Source organism: Misgurnus anguillicaudatus, chromosome 8 (assembly GCF_027580225.2).
Source record: "Misgurnus anguillicaudatus chromosome 8, ASM2758022v2, whole genome shotgun sequence".
Lineage (NCBI taxonomy): Eukaryota > Metazoa > Chordata > Actinopteri > Cypriniformes > Cobitidae > Misgurnus > Misgurnus anguillicaudatus.
This window is the reverse complement of record NC_073344.2, coordinates 37,177,829-37,200,884: the sequence shown is the minus strand read 5'-3', so window position 1 is coordinate 37,200,884 and position 23,056 is coordinate 37,177,829. Positions and strand designations below refer to the sequence as shown.

At 38.9% G+C, this 23,056-nt stretch overlaps 1 protein-coding gene across 1 annotated transcript; it reads right to left on the bottom strand.

Moving 5' to 3' along the window:
* Positions 1-273: 273 nt before the first annotated feature.
* ptprnb (protein tyrosine phosphatase receptor type Nb) lies at positions 274-22,974 on the bottom strand. The gene is made up of 23 exons (XM_073870851.1): positions 22,732-22,974; positions 18,056-18,105; positions 17,351-17,462; positions 16,997-17,102; positions 16,780-16,906; positions 16,356-16,692; positions 16,141-16,278; positions 15,968-16,002; positions 13,780-14,069; positions 13,474-13,560; positions 9,247-9,326; positions 8,705-8,769; positions 6,637-6,846; positions 6,106-6,354; positions 5,736-5,883; positions 5,568-5,641; positions 5,049-5,126; positions 4,778-4,897; positions 3,965-4,131; positions 2,168-2,221; positions 1,912-1,976; positions 1,754-1,827; positions 274-1,522 (listed from the first exon to the last, which is right to left on the bottom strand). The coding sequence occupies exons 1-23, from the start codon at positions 22,805-22,807 to the stop codon at positions 1,451-1,453; spliced, it is 2,814 nt and encodes a 937-aa protein (XP_073726952.1). The 5' UTR covers positions 22,808-22,974; the 3' UTR covers positions 274-1,450.
* Positions 22,975-23,056: the final 82 nt, after the last annotated feature.

Below are 23,056 nucleotides of genomic sequence, written 5' to 3'. Positions count from 1 at the left end.
AAGATGCATTGTATAAGTTTTAGTACGATCTCTTTATATTATATGTAATATAAAATACATAACTATATTATAAGTGGTGTATAAAGACCTTACATAATGAACTGTATTGTTTTTATTTCCTTAAAATGTGTTTTATCTACATACACCGCAGGTCTACCTACATGGAAGTCACCATCATGTTTCTACAGTAGCCCTAAATGGACAAACTGTTCTACATAGCGCGTTTCATCCCCAATGTAAAATTACAGAAAAAAAAACTGTATTTTTGTATCACAATTTTTATTTTATTTTTTGTAATTTATTGTGCCTGTTATTTTACTGTATTTTTTGGCACCCCAGCTGCCAGAATTTTACAGTTTTTATGGATTTTTTTACAGTGTACATTGTCTCAAACGACAACATGTTTGTCCTGTGGCGGTTGCAATTCAGAATATCACCACTAGATGCAGCTAAAATTTACACACACTGAATTTAAGAATAACAAGGGCTCTGACATAAACTTTCTTTAAATGCTTTAAAACATATCTTTAATTCTGGGAACTGTAAATAATAACATTAATAATAAAAATAACCTAATACGGATTCTTAACTCCCAACAAATCAGATGGCAAGAATAATTCATTTAAAATTGTAATTATTTTATCGGCAAAACTGTTCTGAAAATGACCGATACTAAAGTAATAACCATTAAAATGCTTAATATCGGTGCAGAAAATCAGCTAGGCTGAAAATCTGTCGACCTCTACATAAAACCCTTTTTTAAAAAATAAAACAAGAGTAATGCATATATAAAAACGTTGTCTTGATATGAAGAGTTTCGTTGCAAAACGAGATAAATCCATTTTTAACATTTTTGTCAAAACATGTTTATTATTATGTTATCATGTTATTATTTAGTTTTATGGTGCTACTTAGCTGTATTTTTTAAGTTATGAAGGTTTAAATCAAAACAAACCAACTGCAGTTGCATTAAAATTAATTGGAATGCACAACCAAAAAACGAGATTTCTGAACAATTAAAAAAACGGTGGTTATCTCGTTTTGCAACGAAACTCTTCATATGTAGGTTATAATATTTTTGTGTATATAATATTTTTAAAGTATGTTCCATGTATAAAATTAGGAAAACAAGTGGTGTGAGTTGGATTTTTAGCCTGTTAACCACAAAGCCTGCTTTGACGAAATTGTGTTCTGACAGCTGAGGTCGCAAGGACACCTTTTATTTTCACCATATTCAACAAAGCACATCCAACACATGCAGTTTTAACAGGCACATTTAGGTTTGTAATCCATTAGTGTTTTAGTAGTCAGAACAAGTACCCGACTAGTCGATTACTTATGCGCATCCCTAATCTGAACCTTGGTGGCCGCATAAAGCGTGTATGCACACATGCAGCTATTTGTGAATGTGTTTTTATGCGAGTGTTTCTGATAGTTGTGGGCGTTTGTCTCACTGGGGTAGAGCTTTGAGAATAGCATTAACCTCTTCAGCCACAGCAGTCAATGCGAATTCAAACTGATCCTGAGGAAGCAGATAAAAGCATAGGTCAGCATTTCTATTTTGAAATCCACCACTTAATCTGTGCAGCTTTCATTTAATAATACCAACAGCGGCAGTGAAAATTATATTAAACAGTTACCGTAGCTGAAGGGAATAGGAGAGACCATTGATACTATGGTGTTTTATGAGTACACTAGTGCTTTAATTTCTTATATGTGGCTCTGTGGTGTTACTAAGCATAGCATTCATTACCTTGGTGCGCACCATTCCCGGCCTCTGGTCTCGGATGTGTTCCAGGGTTGCGGCTATATCGATTTCCTTAACTCCTGAAATTAAATGAAACAACAAGCTTTTTTTAAAACAATTTCTGCTTTTTATAAGTAAACTTTACTAGTTTGTCACGTGCAGACCTTTAGCCATGCGGTTCAAAACCATATCAATCAGGATGTATGTTCCGGTTCGGCCTGTACCATCACTGCAAAGTCAGAAAAGCAACGCTTACACACTGAACGAATGCAACTGTCCAATTTGCGAACAATTTTGTATAATCATAATTTATTTGCTTACCGTAGTGACAAGAACATGATTTTAAATGCAAACAATAATTATTTTAGTTTTTTCTAATGAAACAGAAATCCTCTGTACTTACACATTGTACTGATTTACCTGCAGTGCACAATGATGGGACATGAGCGTCCACGGTAGCATTTGTTGACTTTCCTAAGGACAAGAAAGAGATATCAGATATAACCAGATTGACTCTTTCTGAAGATAAAAGCAGTGCTTGCAAAACATTTAGTTCGCAATGATTCTGAATGTCAAACAATGTAAGTCTCAATATGTAAACAGACCACTTTTAAACTTTAATCTTAAACTTATAAAGGTGCAATGTGTTTTAAGAGGTTCTATTGACAGAAAGAGGTGTGCGATGGTCATTGGTTGCTATTCGCAACCTCACCACTAGATGCCGCTAAAATTTGCACATTGCACCTTTAAAGGGATACTCCACTTTTTTTTAATATGCTCATTTTCCAGCTCCCCTAGAGTTAAACATTTGATATTTACTGGTTTGGAATCCATTCAGCCGATCTCCGGGTCTGGCGGTACCACTTTTAGCGTAGCTTAGCATAATCAATTGAATCGGATTAGACCATTAGCATCACGCTCAAAATAAAGAGTTTCAATATTTTTCCTATTTAAAACTTGACTCTTCTGTAGTTACATTGTCTACTAAGACCGACTGAAAATTAAAAGTTGTGATTTTCTAGGCAGATATGTCTAGGAACTAGAGGCTACTCTCATTCTGTCGTAACAATCAAGACCCCTGCTGCCGCAACACGGCTGCAAGAGGGGGAAAGACACTCGCACTGCCCGAAAATAGTCCCCTGCTATTGAAAGTTACCAAGGGGACCATTTTCAGACGCCGCGTAACATCATCGCACCTCCTGCAGCCATGTTACGGCAGCAAAGTCCTTGATTATTATGCCAGAATGAAAATGTTTTCATATTTTTTTAAAAAGTGGAGTGTCCCCTTAAGAAGACTCTTGTTTAAATAAGGCTTAATTTACGGCATCAAAAAGCAGTCATCGCTTTGCAAGCACTGTAAATATTTACACTAATGTAAAACAGAGACCCACAAAGATTAGAGGAAAACATCAGGACCACTGCATAGTAGAGAATCAGAAAGATCCAACACAAGAGAGTAATGGTAAGAAACAAGCAACATAAAATCAACAACCAAATAACATTTCATCATATCTGTAGTTAGAAACTGAGAGGGAGATCGACACAGAAACTGGAAATAAGGCAATATGATGGAGAGATGGACAGACAAGCACATAGAGAGAACGTGTGAAGGGACAGAAGAGAGAGTTGGGGCGGCGATGGAGCGTTTCATCAGCGTTGCTGCAGCCACACCTGTCTGTGCTCATTTTTGTGACTATGCAACTGGAACCAGACTACTAGCTGCAAACCACAAAAATGACACAGACAGCTGTGCAATACCTCGCTACTGCGCTCCATCGCTCACAAAGAGAGAGCGCAATAGGTTAAGAGAGAGACAGAAAATAACAGCGCTAGTGAAGCCGTGATGGAATGACGTGACGAAGAGTGAATGGCTGAAAATAGCCCGCTATTCCCTTCATTGGTTTGCTAATATAGTCACTTAGCGGAGGAATTGTTGAGACGTTGGAGTTCATTTGGAAGTGAAGGGGTAGCGGTTGTACACTCATAATTAAGGTGCTTTATGGTATAGAATAAGTGCTCTCGATAATGTTCGCTATCATTTCGGACACCACTACAAATGGCGGCCCCTTCAAATAGTGAACTGTTTAAGGGTACAGGGAGCTATTTCCGACACAGCCAATGAGTACGTGACACGGGTGTAAATGTTGTATTATATACTGCGTATCCGCAGCACTCGTCTGCGCACACGCAGTACTCGTCTGCGTGCATGTGCCGTACCTGCGGAAGTCCAGCAGAGGGCGTGTGGAGTTGGGTATTCCTTGCGCGGGCCAGCTCAAAAAGTGGAACTGAGTGAGGGTACGAGTCTCCTGGGTTTGGACGTTCTTCAGGTAGAAACTACGCACCAGGAAGTCATTACACCAGATATGTTCAGACACCAGGTTGACCTGAGTATGATAATTAAAAGTTATCATCACACTACATGTACACTCACCTAAAGGATTATTAGGAACACCTGTTCAATTTCTCATTAATGCAATGGTGTGGGGGATGTTTTCTTGGCACACTTTAGGACCCTTAGTACCAATTGGGCATCATTTAAAATAAATGCCACAGCCTACCTGAGCATTGTTTCTAAACATGTCTATCCCTTTATGACCACCATGTACTCATCCACTGATGGCTACTTCCAGCAGGATAATGCACCATGTCACAAAGCTCAAATCATTTCAAATTGGTTTCTTAAACATGACAATGAGTTCACTGTACTAAAATGGCCCCCACAGCCACCAGATCTCAACCCAATAGAGCATCTTTGGGATGTGGTGGAATGGGAGCTTAGTACCTTGGATGTGCATCCCACAAAACTTCATCAACTGCAAGATGCTTTCCTATCAATATGGGCCAACATTTCTAAAGAATGCTTTTAGCACATTGTTGAATCAATGCTACGTAGAATTAAGGCAGTTCTGAAGGCGAAAGGACGTCAAACACAGTATTAGTATGGTGTTCCTAATAATCCTTTGGGTGAGTGTAAATCAGCACCATTACAGGACAGACAACAAAATAGACAACCGTTAAATCAAAGCATACCTCATAGATGTGGTAAAGAGAGGAGCCCTCGTCGGGCCAGTATCGACCACACTGCTTTTCTCCATCTTCAACGAGTGCCGTCATCATCACTATAACCGTACAGCCGCTTTCCCAAACCATCTACACATCACACACAAAGAAACGCAGATTACATAATTTAAAATTTATGCTATACTTATTACTACATACATAGACATTCAAATCTTTACCATATCTGTGCTCACTTATAATAAATGATTTAACTGGACTCAATAACATCATCATGACTGACCTGCCAAAAATCAGAGATGGTATGTGAAAGAGGTCCTTGGGTGGCGATATACGCTGGCATCCGGGGGTCATGCTCGATCTAAAGGGTCAACAGGAGACAAAGGTCAGGGGTCAGTGCTTCATCCTCGGACTGGCCATCACCTCGACAACAGGCCATTAATGTGATCCGCGAGCATGAAGGTTTAATTGATGATCCTTTGCTCCTACAACAGAGCAGCGGGGGATTCCAGACCTACACATCCTGAATGAGATCAATACAATGTAACCATGGCAACGCTAAGAGGGGATTCCGGAACACATCTATGAAGAATAAATGGATTATCACCTTGGTAACTGAGAAGGATGCGAGCAAAGAAGGGATTTCTAGCTTAGCTTTCAGCTAAACAATGAGGGAAACAGACCATAAAGTAAGCCACTAATGCTAAAAAATTAATCGGAAAGTTAATGAAGTCCAAGTTGGATTGATTTGAATAGTTCAAATACAGACAGAAACCAGATGAGCGATCTGATTTAATCTTACAATGGTGCTGGCGTTGATATAGTCTGTCCTGGATGGGTTAATCTCAGCCTTCAGTCTTACTCGGGAATGGTCATCTGCATAAAACAATTAACATTTACATCTTAAACTATCAACAAGTAAAAAAACAGAGATATTTTGAGGTGTGGTAGAGCAACAGACTTTACTTACAAGGCACGGCATCAGAGCAGCGATTCTTCTTGACGTTATTTTCGCTATGGGCTGCTGAGATGGTGCTTGGTTCTGCCTGGTAAGAGCACAGAGCCTCCCACTCTTTAAGCAATCGGTCCTTATTCTTCAGATGATCCTCCATATATGCCTATGAGGCAAAAGAGACACGTGTCGTGTTTCTCAGAAATGTTTTTCTTTCACATGATCCTTCAGACATGAAGTATGCTAATAATTTACTTAAATCAAGGAAAACAAAAACAAAAAATCCTTTGTATGAACATATCATACATTTGACAATGTGAGAAGGAAATGGTTGGAGGGCATTTAATATCCAAAGTGTAAGCTAAAGGGGCAAATAGTGTGTGTTTACCAGTATCATGTGTCCTGTAGAGATATCCATGTTAGACTGCGCAGGCTCCTCGCACCAGGAGGGGGTGCTGCTGTGTGAACTAGGGCTTGGCTGGGGAGCATCGCTGAACTGTGATGAAACGCTGCTAACCCGTGATGTATCCGTTCCTCCGCCACCCACGCCTGCCGGACCGGCGCCACCTGCAGCTCCGACCCCACAGTCCTGCCTGCCCTGAGAGGTCTTAGCAGCCATATGCTGCCGACAAAGATCCTGAGCGAAAAGAAACAGAACAAGCTTGTCAGGCTGTGGAGTCACTCATAATAAAACAAAAATGAATTGATTCTGATTAATAAAACCTGCAATATTTTGCCTTTGCAATTGCCATCAAGTGTCCGCAGTGCCAACCAAATGTTTTAAAAAGACAGATTACTTGTGTTAAATGCAAATAAATCTAATTTCCTACGCATCTGATTTCTATAAGCAATCATGGTCACACCTAAACATTAATTTTTTTAATTTGAGTCAGTTTGTTTGCAAATTACTTCTGCCTACCTGGTACTCATAATGCGTTACGTTTCCAGCTTCAGGTCCCAATCCCAGTTTCCCTGAGGCCAACTGCCGGGCATGTGTGCGGAGGCAGGAGATGGTCAGCGCCCCCACCAGGAGTCCACCCACACAAGCCACACCCACAAACATGATGAACACCCATTGGGTGTTGTCATGCACGCGTGTTGCCACTGGCAACGCATGGCCATCGTTCTTCTGCAATAATGCATAGTACAAAAAGACAAAGTCATGGTACAATCAAGATTTTTTTTAAACTCACATCCCCCCAATGTTGTGTCTTATGGAATCTTATTTTGAGCAAGTATATTTTTAAAATATATGAAACAAAGTGCTTTTCTTGTTATCGGATTTTGAAGTAAAATTCAAGAGGCCAAGTGGATTAGGGAAAGACTTGCACAATCCCAATCAGGACAGAACGAGTGTTTAAAAGAGTAATGCACATCCCACCCTGTGATGTAAAGCTATGATCTCAGTGGGCTCTCTGGTTGCCATGGCAACATTACAAGCTTGATGAACTATAGTGTATAAATGACATTATAGGAACATGTATGCAATGAATAAACTGATTTGATAAAAGGGAGGAAGATGTAAGCTATCCCTGACTTCGAAACATATTCAGTACAGTATGTACCACTGGGTAACATGAAGTACCCACTTATCGACGAATACATTTCTTGGTGGCACTTACGATTGAAAATAGCTGCCCGGCTCACAGTTTCCCAGTTGTGTAATATATAAACTTTTTGAAGTTCAACTGTGACCTCACAGGATAGCCAAAAATGTCCATCTGATGTATTCTAAGAAATCTCAGCGGAAGCAGGAGTAGACCATCCAGGCATTTCTTGCCTACTTTTTTGCACATTTAGGTTTTGCACATACTATTCATTGATTATTCATATTGATTGTGCATACTGATTTTCACTTAATGTATAGTAAGGGCCTATAAGATTTCAGACAAAGTGTATTTGTTCAATTAGACCTATACTGTAGTTCGACCCATTATATGAAGGATCACACTGTATGCCCCTGTGCTGTTATCTGCTGGAATGATGCAGACAGGAGCCAGTCAGACTTATTACATCATCATTCATAACCACACTGACCTTGTCGCCACAGCAACCATCTTTACCTGACATCACCGTCTGCGCGGTGATTCTGAGTGCAAATCATTCTGATTGGTCATTTGTGCTTCATTTTAACAAATCACTGAGCACTTCAAAGAAAACACTTTCACACAACAGGCACCTAGATTTATATAAAAGCAGTTTAATCTGTCTCTAATGGACAATATGCTATTTTAATCCACAAACTTGAAGTTAAGCAGGAAAATTGAAGGTGCAGTGTATAGTTAAAGTATATTTTTTTGCCCACAAGCGGTGGTTTGTATGAGATTTCAGCTCACAAAAAACGTTGTCAGATGAGGAAATTCGATAACCTAAAATGACAACGTGATGTAGGAGGACCATACAGCTGACAAAAAGCATATTTTGGTGGAAAACTGAATTAATTTGGAGGTTTAGTGCAATGTAACAATAAATTAATGTAATATTTATTAGGGTGTAAAAATATTAAGATTTAACTCACCAGAATATATCAAATTAATAACGTTACACAGTTTTGTAGAAACCGCAACCGCTCCCGCCCGGTGTCCGACAAACACGAGCAGAATTCTGTACGTGCTTCAACCGTCTCCGCCGGTTTGAATTTTGAACGTTTAACGACTCTAATCGGTAACTTCGCGTTCGCGGGAAATGAACAGAAAGCGGAGAACTCCAGCACAGGTCAGGCATCTTAATCTTTTGTGGGAATAATGCGTTTTGAATGTAGAAGCGTTTGGGATGCCGATCGGCAGCGAGCTCAGAAGCGTGAACGCGCCTGACAGTTTGACACGTATGATGTCGTTGTCATAGCAACAAAGCAAAAAAAACGGGGGTGGGTGTCTCGGGGGTCTTGTGAGATGCTCCCCTCTCAAGCAGTGACAGAGACAAAATGAAATGGTGAAGGACTAAACAGTGGGTACTAAAGTTATAGCGTTTATAATGGACATCCTTACCTCCCCGACACCTGCCTGAAGCACCTTTAGACCAGTCTCGGATTCTAGAGAGTTTTTTTGGGCCACTGAATAAAATAAAATGAAATAAGACGTTACATAGACAGAATGGTATTTTTATGCCTTCATAATATAATCTTATTAGCTTTTATCTCTTCTATAATACATGCAAGATATTTTAAATAATTTTAGCCATGAATCAAACGTAGAAAACAATTGTTAAATCAAATTACTGTAGCCTATGTGAATGGCCGCGAGTAACGTATTGCTTTAATAAAGCAAGTGCACTGAACACTCAAAAATATTTAATCTAATCCATTAATAGAGAATGAAATTGAAGTGCGAAGCTAATCTAGATTATTTGAGTCAAATAATTGTATAATATTTTTATATAATAATAATTTGATAATTTGATAATTTATAAAATAATCAGTCAATTTTTCTATTACCTTGCATGATCTTTAAGCCATAAATACTTCTACAAAATCTACGAAATACTCCTAATAACAAAAAAAACAAACATTATTTTTATTAGGCATACTCACCGGCCTTTTCTGACACCTCACTGGCTGTAAAATTCTGGCTATTTGGGAGGACACGGAAAGTGACTGCTGGACCAACCACACTGTGAAATAGAGGTTTTTATTAGGCCTACATACAAGCATCCGACACACACATGGATGTGTTAGGTATAAGGACCCACACTGTGAGGGTCAGCCTATTGTACAAGTAGCCTAATCGGGTAACATTTGTGTGGTTGGTTTGTTCCATTCACTTCTCTCTAAGCCAACCCCCTCTGTCCTCTTGGGATAATGGATTAAGGTTCCAGCTCACCACAATTTGATTTGGTCAAAGGGTTAGTGAGATTGGCATTTGCTTGCTAACCAAAGCAACAAACAATAATAACACCGGTGTTAATTAGCCTAATGTTAAGGCAGCGGCTATTTACACCAAGTACAAATAGCGTGATAGGCTGCGTCTGAAACCCAAGGCAAGGCAGCTGACTTGTTGCTGCTTCATGAGGCAATGACTTCAGAGGAATGAAGGCAGCTCAGAGAAACGCATTCAGACAGCCTTCATATGCAGCAATGAAATTCAGTTTGAAATATAAACAGAAAGTGCCTTTGTGATAACTTATCCCATATTTGAAAGATGCAATACTAATTTCTTGCTAAAAATGCAATCAAAAGGTATAAAAAGTTAAAATATAACCTTATTTACACTAAACACGCTTTCCTGGCCTCCCTCGAAAAGCCTCGACCAATCACATTCCTTGCGCACACACGTATAGAATAGAGGGTATGCACGTGACGTCACCTTCGGCGAAAGTGACTGCAGTTACGCCCACTGAGTGGCAAAAAGTCTAAGCAACAGCATTAGCCTAACGTGAAAAACGCGGCTAAAATTGAAAAAGTAGTTGTGTGATCACCTGTGCTAACAGATTCAACAAAAATTTGGAGCGATCTGCAAAGAAAAACAATCAAAAGAAAGAAGTAAATCAGTAGCCATATGTCAGGTATGTAAAATTTTGGAATAAAAAATCCTATAAAAATACACCAATAAATACTCTTATTTTGTGTAATTGCAAAGTTTTGTCATTATGATGAGCCTTGTGTTCTTCACAGGTGGGATAATTATAGGCAAGACGAACATATATGTCAGGAAAAGCAATGTCTGGTCATATGCCAATGTCCACAGACTAATGGTTGTTTGGCAAGTTGTTAGGGTCACTTATAAGGCCAACTACATTCAATTTAAGCTGATAATAGTCAGTTTTACTGGCGTTTTCGCAGCAGCAGCTATAAAAACCAGCCATTTTGTTAAATGTTTTGCCACTCAACAGGGTGAGCTCCGGTGTGGTCAAGTGGAAAAGTGACGTTGTTGCATACCCTGTGGGACAAGACAATGAAGGTCTCTGAGGAATCAGGAAGTAAAGCAAACATTGGATTCGGACGTGCCCTGATGCCTTAAAGGTGCAGTGTGTAAATTTTAGCGGCATCTAGTGGCGAGGTTGCGAATTGCAACCTAAGACTCAGTCCACTGCTCACCTCTTGCTTTCGAAACACATAGAGAAGCGACGATAGCTGCCACCGGACAAACATGTCATCGCCAGAGACAACTTAGTAAAAACGTTTGTCCGTTAAGAGCTTCTGTAAAAACATGGCGGCACAAAATGGCGACTTCCATGTAAGGAGACCCTCTGTGTTTATAGATAAAAATGTCTCATTCTAAGGTAATAAACACATAACGATTCATTATGAAAGGTCTTTATATACCCCTGATAATATAGTTTTGTATATTATTTTGCATTTCTCTCAAGAGATCCTTCTAAAAATTACACATTGCACCTTTAAAGGGACAATAAGTAGGATTTACCCCATCTAGTGGTGAAATTGTATTTTGCATTCAAACGAATAGTGCTCTCTAGCGCCTCGCTTTTCCAAATGCGTGTTGCAACTACGGTAGCCGTTATGTAATCACTGATCTCCTTGTCCGTTTAAGCTAGTTCACGTGTCCTGAATGAAAACGTGTTGCGGAAATGCTTTGGTAGGCTAGAGCTTTTTGTCCCTCTCTGCTATTAGAGTTTATCAGTATGGTGGAACAACATGGAAGCCTCCTTGGCCTTACCCGTTTAATGTAAGTAAAGAGAAGAAATTATAAGCTTACAAAGAAAAGTCAGATCACTGACAGAGATCATTTGACACCAACGAGGACATATTTATGAATAAAGACATTGATTTTGATTAATAAAACACTTAAAACCCTACTTACTGTCCCTTTAAGGTATATTCACATTATAAGCGACTTTTGTCGCTGTGTGTCGCTCGTCTCAAAAGAGGTGTTTCTAAATCTGGTTGTCATAAACAAAATGAGTACCGTCCACTCCAGTGACTGACTAGAGATGGATGACATGAACTCTACTGCTTCGTTCTCATTGGTAGTTGCTCCCGAAAGTCGCTCATAATTTGCATAAAGTTAAAACTTTGTTGCGCAACTGGACACGCCCCATCCGCTCGGCTACTGCTAATCGCTGCTTGTCTGAATGCAGCTTTACTGTTTTGAAATGTTGCCTCCGAAGGCAGCATTTTAGGGATTTCCGACGCAGCCTGTGTGTAAATGCGATAGATGCTATTTACACTAAGTCCCAAAATGTGGATTTGAACCATTAAAAGCCAGATCTACAAGCCATATATGCTCTACAGCTTGCGCCACAGAAGCTGTTGATTTTGGTGTGTCTTTTTTAAACTTTAGTGCTCCAACCAGACTTTTGTGGGCGGAGCTAGTGTAAATGGCATTTGCCAATAAGAGACGCTATTTGCACTGTAAAGGTAAACTACTCTTTAACTTAAGGTTATGCTTACGCAACAAGGATGTCTGAAAAACGGGAAAGTATTTTCTTTGGGTTTATGAAGAATTTCACAAAAATGTGTAAACTTTGTTGAAAAAACATAAATTAACTTGAGCAGCACGAACACATTCCTGTAGGCCATTGTTATAGAGTGATTTATCACATACTCATGACATCACCAATATCACAGATTTGCATTTGTGCAGTTTACACGGAGACTTCGAGGCGTTGTTATCAAAAAAACGTCCACTTTTAAACCCGTCTTCAAAGGTTTGAGTTTTCTTAGGAAACACTTTAAAGATGTTAAAGTTCACTACCAAACCAAATCTGGGACTCATCTAAGCCTTTCTGGCCTGCAATAGACCATTTGCGTGTTTGCAAACAGAGATGACATTTTTGTGGGCGGAGCCCAACTGGTGGCAGAAAGTGACAGCTCTGCAGTAGCGGTGTAAAGTGTTTTAGCGTTAAATTGTAATTTTTATAGATCCGGTGTTCTGTCGAAGTCTGTTTCCCCTATGTTTCCCTTTAGTGTAATGTTTTTGTTTAATCATGTCAGGGTTATTTTTTAGATAGATTAAAAGTTTAAATGGCTTGGCTACTGATGCATGTATGTAATGTATATGTATTGTTCTTTATTGGCAAATCAATTAATTTTACAGTATGAATCGCTAAATTACATAGTATTGCTTTTATATGATGTATTCTATATAATACCATTTATTAAATGTCTATTATTTCTTCCTTATATTTATAGCCGACGTGTTTGTTCTAAAACTATTATGTTAACATACAAATTAATATGCATAGGCCTGTTTATATATTAATAACACTTTACAACATATGTGTGTGCGCTTTATTTTTTATATTTATTAAGTATGTAAACATAATAATTTTAGAGCAGAAGACATAGGCGAAGATATAAGGTAAAAAGAAATAATAGAAAACGGAAAAATTTTGAAATATGTAATAAATGGTGATATTATTGCTTTTTCAGTATAATCCATTCAAATATTTATTTTTCTAAAAAATAATAAACGTAAAGTGATGAAAACGCTCTGATAAACACATAGAGGGAACAGACTTCGACAGAACACCGGACATTGTTTTCTATCCTAATTATTAATAGATTTCCAGATGATTTCATCACTCCAGTCTGTCCGTTTAAGGGCTTATTGCAACCATAAACACTTACGTTTATCTTCAAATGGTGTCTTCGACAACGGTATAAAAATGAAGGCCATCTTTTTTTGGCATTCCTATTCTGACACTCAACAGCACAATAAGACATTTTCTAGAGTTATCTTGCTCGTTTCACTTGTGTATAATTCATTTCCACTGTTTTTCTGCCACCACATTGCGCGCGCAGCTTGCAGTGACGTAACGGTGACGTCTACTCGCAAAAGGTCTATAGACCCAGGCCTACCTGATATTGATGAGAGAGCCAGTGGTGAGATGGATCCTATCTGCAAGAATCTTCAGTAGATGAACCCCATCGGACAGACTGAGGGGACTGTAGAGAGACATACACATTCATACACACACAAACTTCACAAGCACAACAATACAAAACTCACAAAACAACACACATGGACAGTCTCTCATTGAACAGCGAGCATGTGCCTTCAGGTTTTTTATTAGTGATGTGTTTTGAAAACAAGTACCATGTGACCATTCTACTTCCGAACAAAAGAATTCCACATGGAGTAACACTCTAATTTGTTGATTGTACCTCTGATTGGTGACAATATAACCAAACTCTTCCTTTGATATGGTTCCATTCTTTCCAGGTTTTACACTCATGGCTCCCTTTGCAAGCTTTCCATCCTCATTTTTGAGAGCCGCAGGACTTAGTTTACTGGTACCCACAGGGACAGAGTTATCCCGCGGGGTCCCCAGGGAGCTGGGCCCTTTTGGAGAAACTTGTGAGCTAAGGATGTTTGAAGGAGGTAAAGAAGAATTTGTAGCTGGGACAGATGCTTGCTTCAAAACATGGGTCATCTCCCCCTCTGTAATCTTCATCTAATGTGGAGAAAGCACACAAGACTTGCAGTGTCAGGTAAATGGTCTCGAGATAATGATCTATGTGTATCTTTCTCATTCACATGCTATTGAGCTCACTGGTTATTGGGCAGTTGCTGTTTATATTCTAGCCAGCCGTGATTGTTGATGTAATAGAGTTGGCAAGGGTATCATATTGCAGCAGTCTGAAATCATCTACAGTAAAATGCTGTGTCTGGAGATGTACGACGGGTAAATGGAATATAATAGACATGAACGACAAACTACATGAAATTGTTAACATTGCCAAAATGTTATTATTTATTTTATTTGTAGTGTTGGGCAAGGATTAATCGCAATTAATTGCATAAAAATAAAAGTGTGTTATTAACACACACACACACACACACACACACACACACACACACACACACACACACACACACACACACACACACACACACACACCTAAAGAATTATTAGAAACACCAGTTCAATTTCTCATTAATGCAATTATCTTATCAACCAATCACATGGCAGTTGCTTCAATGCATTTATGGGTGTGGTCCTGGTCAGGACAATCTCCTGAACTCCAAACTAAATGTCAGAATGGGAAAGAAAGTTGATTTAAGCAATTTTGAGCGTGGCATGGCTGTTGGTGCCAGACGGGCCGGTCTGAGTATTTCACAATCTGCTCAGTAACTGGGATTTACACGCACAACCATTTCAAGGGTTTACAAACAATCGTGTGAAAAGGGAAAAACATTCAGTATGTGGCAGTCTTGTGGGAGAAAATGCCTTGTTGATGCTAGAGGTCAGATGAGAATGGGCCGACTGATTCATGCTGATAGAAGAGCAACTTTGACTGAAATAATCACTCGTTAGAACCGAGGTATGCAGCAAAGCATTTGTGAAGCCACAACACGCACAACCTTGAGGCGGATGGGCTACTACAGCAGAAGATCCCACCGGGTACCACTCATCTCCACTACAAATAGGAAAAAAAGGCTACAATTTGCACAAGCGCACCAAAATTTAACAGTTTTGTGCGTGGTCTGATAAGTCTCGATTTCTGTTAAGACATTCAGATGGTAGAGTCATGCTGCATTTACACCAACCGCAGAAGAGGCGTGAAGCGCAAGTGATTTCAATGTTAAGTCAATGTGAAGACGCGTTGACGCTCGCGCGAAAGACACGAATTGAGCGTTGTGCACGGTACGCCCGAATGGTGCTTTTTGTGCATTTTGCGGTTCACGCTAATTTTTGCATAGCACTTGCCCCTCCCACAAGAAGCGGAGTTTGCCTCTGACGCGCGTCAAATGCTTGCTTTTTCGGCACGTGTACTCCGCTCTACACGTGCGAATGCATCCAAATTGTTGAAGCGGCAAACCACACGCGGTAGATGGTTTTGACGCCGGAAACGTGGTTGGTGTAAACTTAGCATCAGACTTTTGCGTAAACAGAATGAGAACATGGATCCTTCATGCCTTGTTACCACTGTGCAGGCTCGTGGTGGTGGTGTAATGGGGTTGGAGATGTTTTCTTGGCACACTTTAGGCCCCTTAGTGCCAATTGGGCATCGTTTAAATGCAACGGACTACCTGAGCATGGTTTGTGACCATGTCCATCCCTTTATGACCACTATGTACCCATCCTCTGATGGCTACTTCCAGCAGGATAATGCACCATGTCACAAAGCTCGAATCATTATCATAATTTTTTTTTATATATATACACATTTAAATGTTTTTATGTTGTGATTAATCGCAATTAATCTTTGCCCAGCACTATTTATTTGTATGGTTAGCTGCAAAATCAAACACATGCTGCCTCCTGCAGGTACAATATTTCAATACAACTGACAACAACCCAACCTTGCAAATTAAGCACTAGATGGCAGAAACATTTTGAACACTCACCACTTTTTGAGGCACAGAGGAATCCATTTGTTCAGCTGAAAGAATAAAAACAAGCAGATGAAGTTTGTAATGAATGCCAATGGCAGCAGTACCCAATATTGCTATCAACCTTTTATATATGACAAATATAGTCAGGCTTAGTTGCTGATATCCAGTAAAATGTATATGCTCAGGTTTTCTCTGCATGGTGGTGGGTTCATTTTGTAGGAGCTGAAGGACTGTAAAAAGACGTTCCATCTCCTCAGGGTTGAGATGGTTCAGATCAAACCCATGCTGCAGAAGGAGCTCATTTAGATTCTGATGATTGGGCCCTAGAGTCAAATGATGGGTTCATTTTCAGTGGTTTTGAAAGTAGCAAAACTGTCAAATTTACAGACACACCACTCACCACTCGGCCCAACAAAGGCTTCATATTTCTGGGACCCCTCTTTTTTTTGCTGGCTGTTGATTTTTTCATTTTGGGCTAAAAAGTCCTTGTTATAGTCAAGGGGAAAGTCCAGATCCTGGAAAAAAGATGAGACGTGATGAGGTGCTGCCACACGATGGCGAGAAGTTGGCTGTGCGGGTGAGGATAGAAGTAGGGTCATCAGGTCCTGCAGAAGTTGATCATCTTTATCCAGAGATGAAGAAAGTGGTGAATTGCCCCTAATGCGAGAGGAAGCAGGCTGGGACCGGTCCCTGTCCACTAAGTTCAAAGAGCGCTCTTCTTCATCTTGGTAGCCGTACTGCGAAGTAGACACAAAGCTGTAATTAACAGTAAAGTTGTAGACCTTATCAGCCAAAATCTACAATGATCGTAGGGTTTTTCTCACTCTGGGGTAAGTGTAAGGGTCCAGACTTTGCATATGGAGAGATGTTTGAGGGGGATCAACAATCATGTAGTCCACGTAGGGCTTCATCAGTTTGGGTTTAAGCTGGTTTTTAGGGCCAACCTGAGATCTTTATTAATAAAGAGAATACAGACATCAATGCAGTGGAATATGAAAATTAAAAAAAAAATCTTAATTTGACAAAAAAAGTGAAATTTACTCAGATGATGGGCCATTTTTCAATTCAGGAGTTACTGGGATCTTTGTAACTTTGTTAAGCTCCTTTTTAATCACTGATTGGGTAACATCATCCTGCCAGGTTAATCCTGCAAAATAATGGAAAATCTGCTTAAATCGTTTAAAAATGTGGCTTATATATTATGGACACACATATATTTAGTTGACCTTGCTTACTTTAGCAACATATTCAGTCACATGCTGGTGGGTGAATTAATACTTTCCCTATCGTACACATTGTGCTGTTTCTATGACAACCAATAAGTTTTGTTATGTAGAAAAAAGTGCTGCACGATTTAAAGCAACTCAAGGACAAGAAGATGCATGTACAACTTACCTTGCTTCATGAGCATTTGCAATAAAGACTGCAGCCTGTCTAGTAGGACTGCCGTCACCCTGTATCGAAACCTTTCCTGCCTTTGTGTAAGGCACTGACCAAACAACTCATCTGGAACACACACATAGACATCTTATGCTGTGTCACTGGTAGACATATGGACAAGGTCTTCAGTGAAATGAAGTCTGCTTGTGTGAGGTACAAATGTGTTTCATCTTTTGTACAATTTACTTTTCACCCCTGTGCTTTTCACATAAACAGAGACTTGAAACTGTGTGATGTCATAGTTGCCATGGAAATAGTTGAACACCACCTACTGGGTAAGACCAGCTGATGGTGCGAGAGTGTTTACTGTGCAGTCAATGATTTCTTTTTTTTAATCCCTCTTACACACACTTAAAAATGTGCACTACCACACAAATCAGCTTGATATTTTTCAAGTGACTTAACAAAAGGGCTATAAAATAGAGATAGAACCGGCATAATTGCTCATATAATCTGTAAAATTTGAATGCATGACAATAAATTGCACATGCATAAACACGAGGCCAAGACTGATGTATTGAAGCCCAACCAATAATACGTTAAAGATACAGGCTGATATGAAGGAGAACGAATGAGGCTGGTGTTATGAAGTAATATAATTACATAACAGTTCCAGCCATTGTACAAAGGTCAGAAACACAAACTATGGCAGCACTCATCATCCCAGCAAAGCTGGTCACTGGAGCATAAGCCTTCATCAAACAGACAACCTTACCGGAAAAAGATGAAGAAAAAAGAGTGAGTATGATCAGCAGCAAGTAAGGAGGGGATTTGGGGAACACTAAATAAAGGATAAAGGTTCCACTACAGTGCAAGCAAGAAATGGTTCTTCTAAGGACTAAAATATTCAAAAATAGTTCTTCAATGCAAAGAACCCCCTTTAACACCTTTATTTTTAAAGAGAGTAATACACACACAGTTTAAATATACATGCCGGTATATGTAAGCAAGTTCCTCGAAGACTTGTACTGGCCCACACCACCACAAGCACCCAAGAGATACAGTTATGGGTTCTTTAATATTTAATTGAAAGGTTAGATACAGTAGACTAGCTATAGTCCTCTGGCAATTTCAGCACCAGTACATTTAATTGCTCATCAGACACTGTCAATCTGTTAACACCATAGCAACAGACAAGTAATGGTTTTGAATCATCCATCCACCATAAACAGCTTTAATTAACATTTGCCAGAACGCTGTGAGAAATACGCAACAGTAGCTCCAGCTGCGTTCTACATCTCACAAGACAAAATATCCTTAACACAACAACAATTAAAAATAAATAAAACAAGAGGGCATTCATGCAGGACAAGGTCATGGTACAAGCCAATTTTATATACACTGTAAAATAAATGCACAACTTGGTTTCGCAAGTCAATTCAACCTACTATTTAAAGTTTTGGCTTAAAGTTAACATAACATATAAATTCAAGCTGAAATTTTGCAGACTCTTAAAAAAGTAAAGGGGATCTAAAGGGGTTCTTCCTGGTGAAGCCACAAAAGAACCATTTTTAGTACTTAAAGGTGCAGTGTGTAATTTTTAGAAGGATATTTTGACAGAAATGCAAAATAATATATAAAACTATATTATCAGGGTGTAAAAACACCTTTCATAATGAACCATTATGTGTTTATTACCTAAGAATGAGACGTTTTTATCTACACACACCGAGGGTCCATTTTGGGCCGCCATGTTTCTAGAAGCCCTTAACCGACAAACTTTTTTTACTAAGTTGTCTCCAATAATGACATGTTTTACTGGTGGTGGCTACAGTAGCTTCTCTATGTGTTTCAAAAGCGAGGAGTGAGCAGTGGACTGAGCCGTTGGTTGCAATTCACCACCTCACCACTAGATACCGCTAAAATTTACACACTGCACCTTTAAATGAAACTTTAAAGCCAAAATTTCTTAATAGAACCATTTATTTCTTACATTTTAATAGTCTAAAGCAGTGGTTCTCTAAAGGGAGTTGCACACTGGATGCGCAGCTTAGCGCCGCGTCGTTCTAAAAAAAAAAAAAAATCGAACACATTGTTTTCTATGAGTATACGCACATTGGCGCCGACAGGAGCTTTGACTCAAGAAGTTGCTCAAATCCCTGTCGTGCCACAGAGCGCCACTCACATAGTTTAACATTAAATAACATCTTATTTGTCCCAAATCATTAACGATTAACATTGGCTGCTAACGTATATTTTGCATTTTTAAATAGACGCTATCTGAGGAAGCTTGCGCTATTTAATGTGTACTTCCGGTTTACGCGACCTCCGAGTTGTAGACGTGACTCGACGTGGCGCTAAGCTGCGCATCCGTTGCGCGACCCCCTTAAAGCAGTGGTCCCCCATGTGTAGGGTGTAGCACTGTAGATGTAGTCCTTCACGGCCCCCCAAAGAAAATTAATGACATAAAACAATCTCAAATTTTGAATTTAAATTAAACAAAACAGGTTAAATGATACAACGTAATGCTGCTGGTTAGTATGTTGGTTTTCTGAGCTTTAATTACATAGAATTTTTGATAAATGAATGTAGCCTATTTTATAAAACTAGTGCCGCCTCTGGCACCATCTCTTGCCCCCCAAGTGGAACCACCCCCTCTTTAGACCAGTAGTTTGAGAACTACTGGTCTAAAAAACCTTTTCCATTACACTCTTAAATAAAATTGTATACAAAGGGTACCATAACATTTTTTGTTTTCCTGAAGAACCTTTGACTGAAAGGTTCTTAAAAGAACCACTTCTTTCTTGTAATCTAAAGAACTGTTTTCCAGTGCAAAGAACCTTTTGTGAAACATAAGGGGTTTTATGGAACCATACAGCCAAAATTGGTTCTTCTGTGGCATTGTTTTGCCCATTTATATTTAAGAGGGAACCTTTTTGTGTCCCCAGACCCCTAGAGAGGAGAGCAGACATACTTGTCATATATAATAAAATGATAGGTTGAAAAGTAATCCTCTGTCAAAATAAATTGAAAGGCTTCCTGGGCTCTTGGGAAGGCAACGGGGGTGAGAGACGGAGGCGAAATAGAAAAAAAAATGGTTATATTAAAGTATGACTAATGGAGTTTGACATCCAACAAACTCATGCACAGGAAGAAAATAATAAGTCGCTTGGCACCAGCTGGACACGAGATCCATCAAAAAGATTTTAACCCCTTAACTGTCACCCCTTTTCATGAAAATACACTACTTAAATAGCTGGAATTTATGAACGCTTTGGAATATAAACATAAGGTTGGTCTCATTTGAAAGAAGACACTTAAATTATTAAATGAAATTATTAAGTTTTACCATTTAACTATCACCGTCTGTCACTGTCCCGTATACAGTAAACCTGAGTTTACGTCAATATGTTTTATGTAAATTTTAAGATAAAACATATCGTTGGAAAGGTCTAAGCCTCTAAAATAAATATTTCAACAGTGTTTAATAAAATAAATTATGTAGGGAGAGTATGCGATTCATTTATGAAACGCGTGTGCCTCAAAATATTGATAATCCTGCTAAATGTCAATGTCCCGCAAGTGGGACCTATTTTTACTTTAGTGTTTTGCATTTGAATTCTTATCTAATTATGACAAACCATATATATTGTTGGAAAGCTCTAAGAGAGTAGTTTTTATATTTATTATTTCTAAAATATCATGGGCCCACTGACAGGCCCACGTTGTTTTCACCCATTGATTTCAACCCAATATTTTTTAGAGTGTATAGCACTGCTTATACCCTTTTCTAAACAATCTTGACAAACTATATATCGTTGGAAAGCGTCTGTTGGAGTCTGTTAGATCAGTGTGAATTGGCCTTATTAGGGTAGCAACGTGTTTGTTTGGGTGATTTCAAATGTTATTAATTAAATAAAATTAATTTTATTAGTAAATTAATTAAATTATTATTAATTTCAAATGTCAACATTGGCTTTCAGAGATCATGCACCCCGCCTTTAACTTGAAATTTGGATCCAAACTAGTTGAGACTTTTATGTTTTTAGGATTTTTATTTTTATGCTTTTTTAAATATAAAATACATACTTGATTGCATTATTTATTTATTTATTATTATGTTTAATTTAAACTGCTATTTTTTTAAACTATATATTGTTTAATATTTTCACCTCCATACACTTCAGTGAAAAACTTTAAAACAAGACCAAGATTAGGCTTCTAGGGCAAAAAATGTAATATTCATTTGAAAGTGCACATCAACTTCACCCCACACTCAAAAGGGGGTTAAACTATATCAAACATGTCCATTCATTAGTCGTTTCTTGATTTATCTGTATTTTCTTTGTTGCTTTTCCAAAAATAAATTAGGGTTAAATCAACCATTGGCACAAACAAATGTAGTCGTGTCTGGGAAAACACTGCGCATGTGTTATTGAATAACTCGCCCTAGCCTGCTTGTTTTTCACGTGAATACATCTGTCCAAGATATCCATTCGAATTTAGAAATATTATTTACACAATTCACTTTTCTTTTGCTATATTCACACGAGCTCATGCCCACATAAACATTCTCACAGAGCAAATTTGCATTCTTCTGAGTGAGTGACTCGTGCCCCCACAGTGACGACGAACATAAGAATGACGTGGGAAGGGTCGTCAGCGGTGAGTCAGCCTGCAGAAAACAGCCAGATGCAATGCACAAGCGAACATACAATGAGGCACGTGCCTCAAAAACAACTGTGCCAACCTCATTACAACTCTCTCTGTCCATGGTGCTGAATTTAATATATTATCCCGCTGAAAAAACAATAAAATAACTCAACTTATTAGTACGCCTTGAAGTGTTTTCCATTACGATGAAGTCTAAAAAATGCACTTAAAGGTAAAATATCGCTGTATAAACAAGACAACTATTCCTAGTTCAACAGTAGCTCGGGTCTAGTATGAAAATAGTGTTATTGCGGTCTCTATGAATAATGTTATAATCTGACGTTGCCAGGTCGCCAAGCGCTGCCATTCATTTCAGTCAAGACACGCGCGTTGTCGACGTCAACATTAACAGCAAGCACGCAAGTCCTTCTCTTGCATTTTACATTTAACATTTATGTATGTAATAACGAATACATAAGATTATTGATAACACTTTAATCGTGTTTATACTTTTTTTAATGCTAATAGCATTGACAAATTATTTCAAACGATAGAAAGTCAAACATAAGTCCCAATGCAATTTAAACATTGTAAAAAAATATCTAATGGCTACATTTACATTAATCAATTATAATGTAGATATGACGATGAAGAAAAACATGTGCGTTCATTACATTTCTTTATTTGCATCCGAGTCGCGCATCATTCAGTCGTGTGAAGTTAACCTGTGGCTCATTGACAACCGTATTTATCAGCGGTACCAAGCTGACAAGACGCAGTCGTCAAACAGATAAGCATCCACAGCCGCGCAGATTTCATCTTCCCTCGACCTCTCGCACCCACAGTCCCGTTTACAGCAACATATTTAGCTGACACAGCGAACGGGGTGATATTGTGCCTGTGCCAAACTCCAGAAACACCAGACTTAGGTAAGAGAGCTTAGAAGATGAGTGAGAGAAGCAGCGCCAGCACACGACAGGAGGGAGGGGTGAGAGAACCGGACAGACAGAAAACCCGGAAAGTGGGCACGACAATCAGATACCGTAATGCAGTTATTTTAAGAAACGC

Excerpts from the sequence above, each read along its gene's own strand:
- ptprnb (XM_073870851.1), bottom strand. The coding sequence starts at position 22,807 with ATGAAATCTGCGCGGCTGTGGATGCTTATCTGTTTGACGACTGCGTCT. Across the intron at positions 14,070-15,967 it reads CCTCTGTGCCTCAAAAAGTG|ATGAAGATTACAGAGGGGGA; the intron begins GTGAGTGTTCAA and ends TCTCCACATTAG. Across the intron at positions 4,898-5,048 it reads CCATCTCTGATTTTTGGCAG|ATGGTTTGGGAAAGCGGCTG; the intron begins GTCAGTCATGAT and ends TGTGATGTGTAG.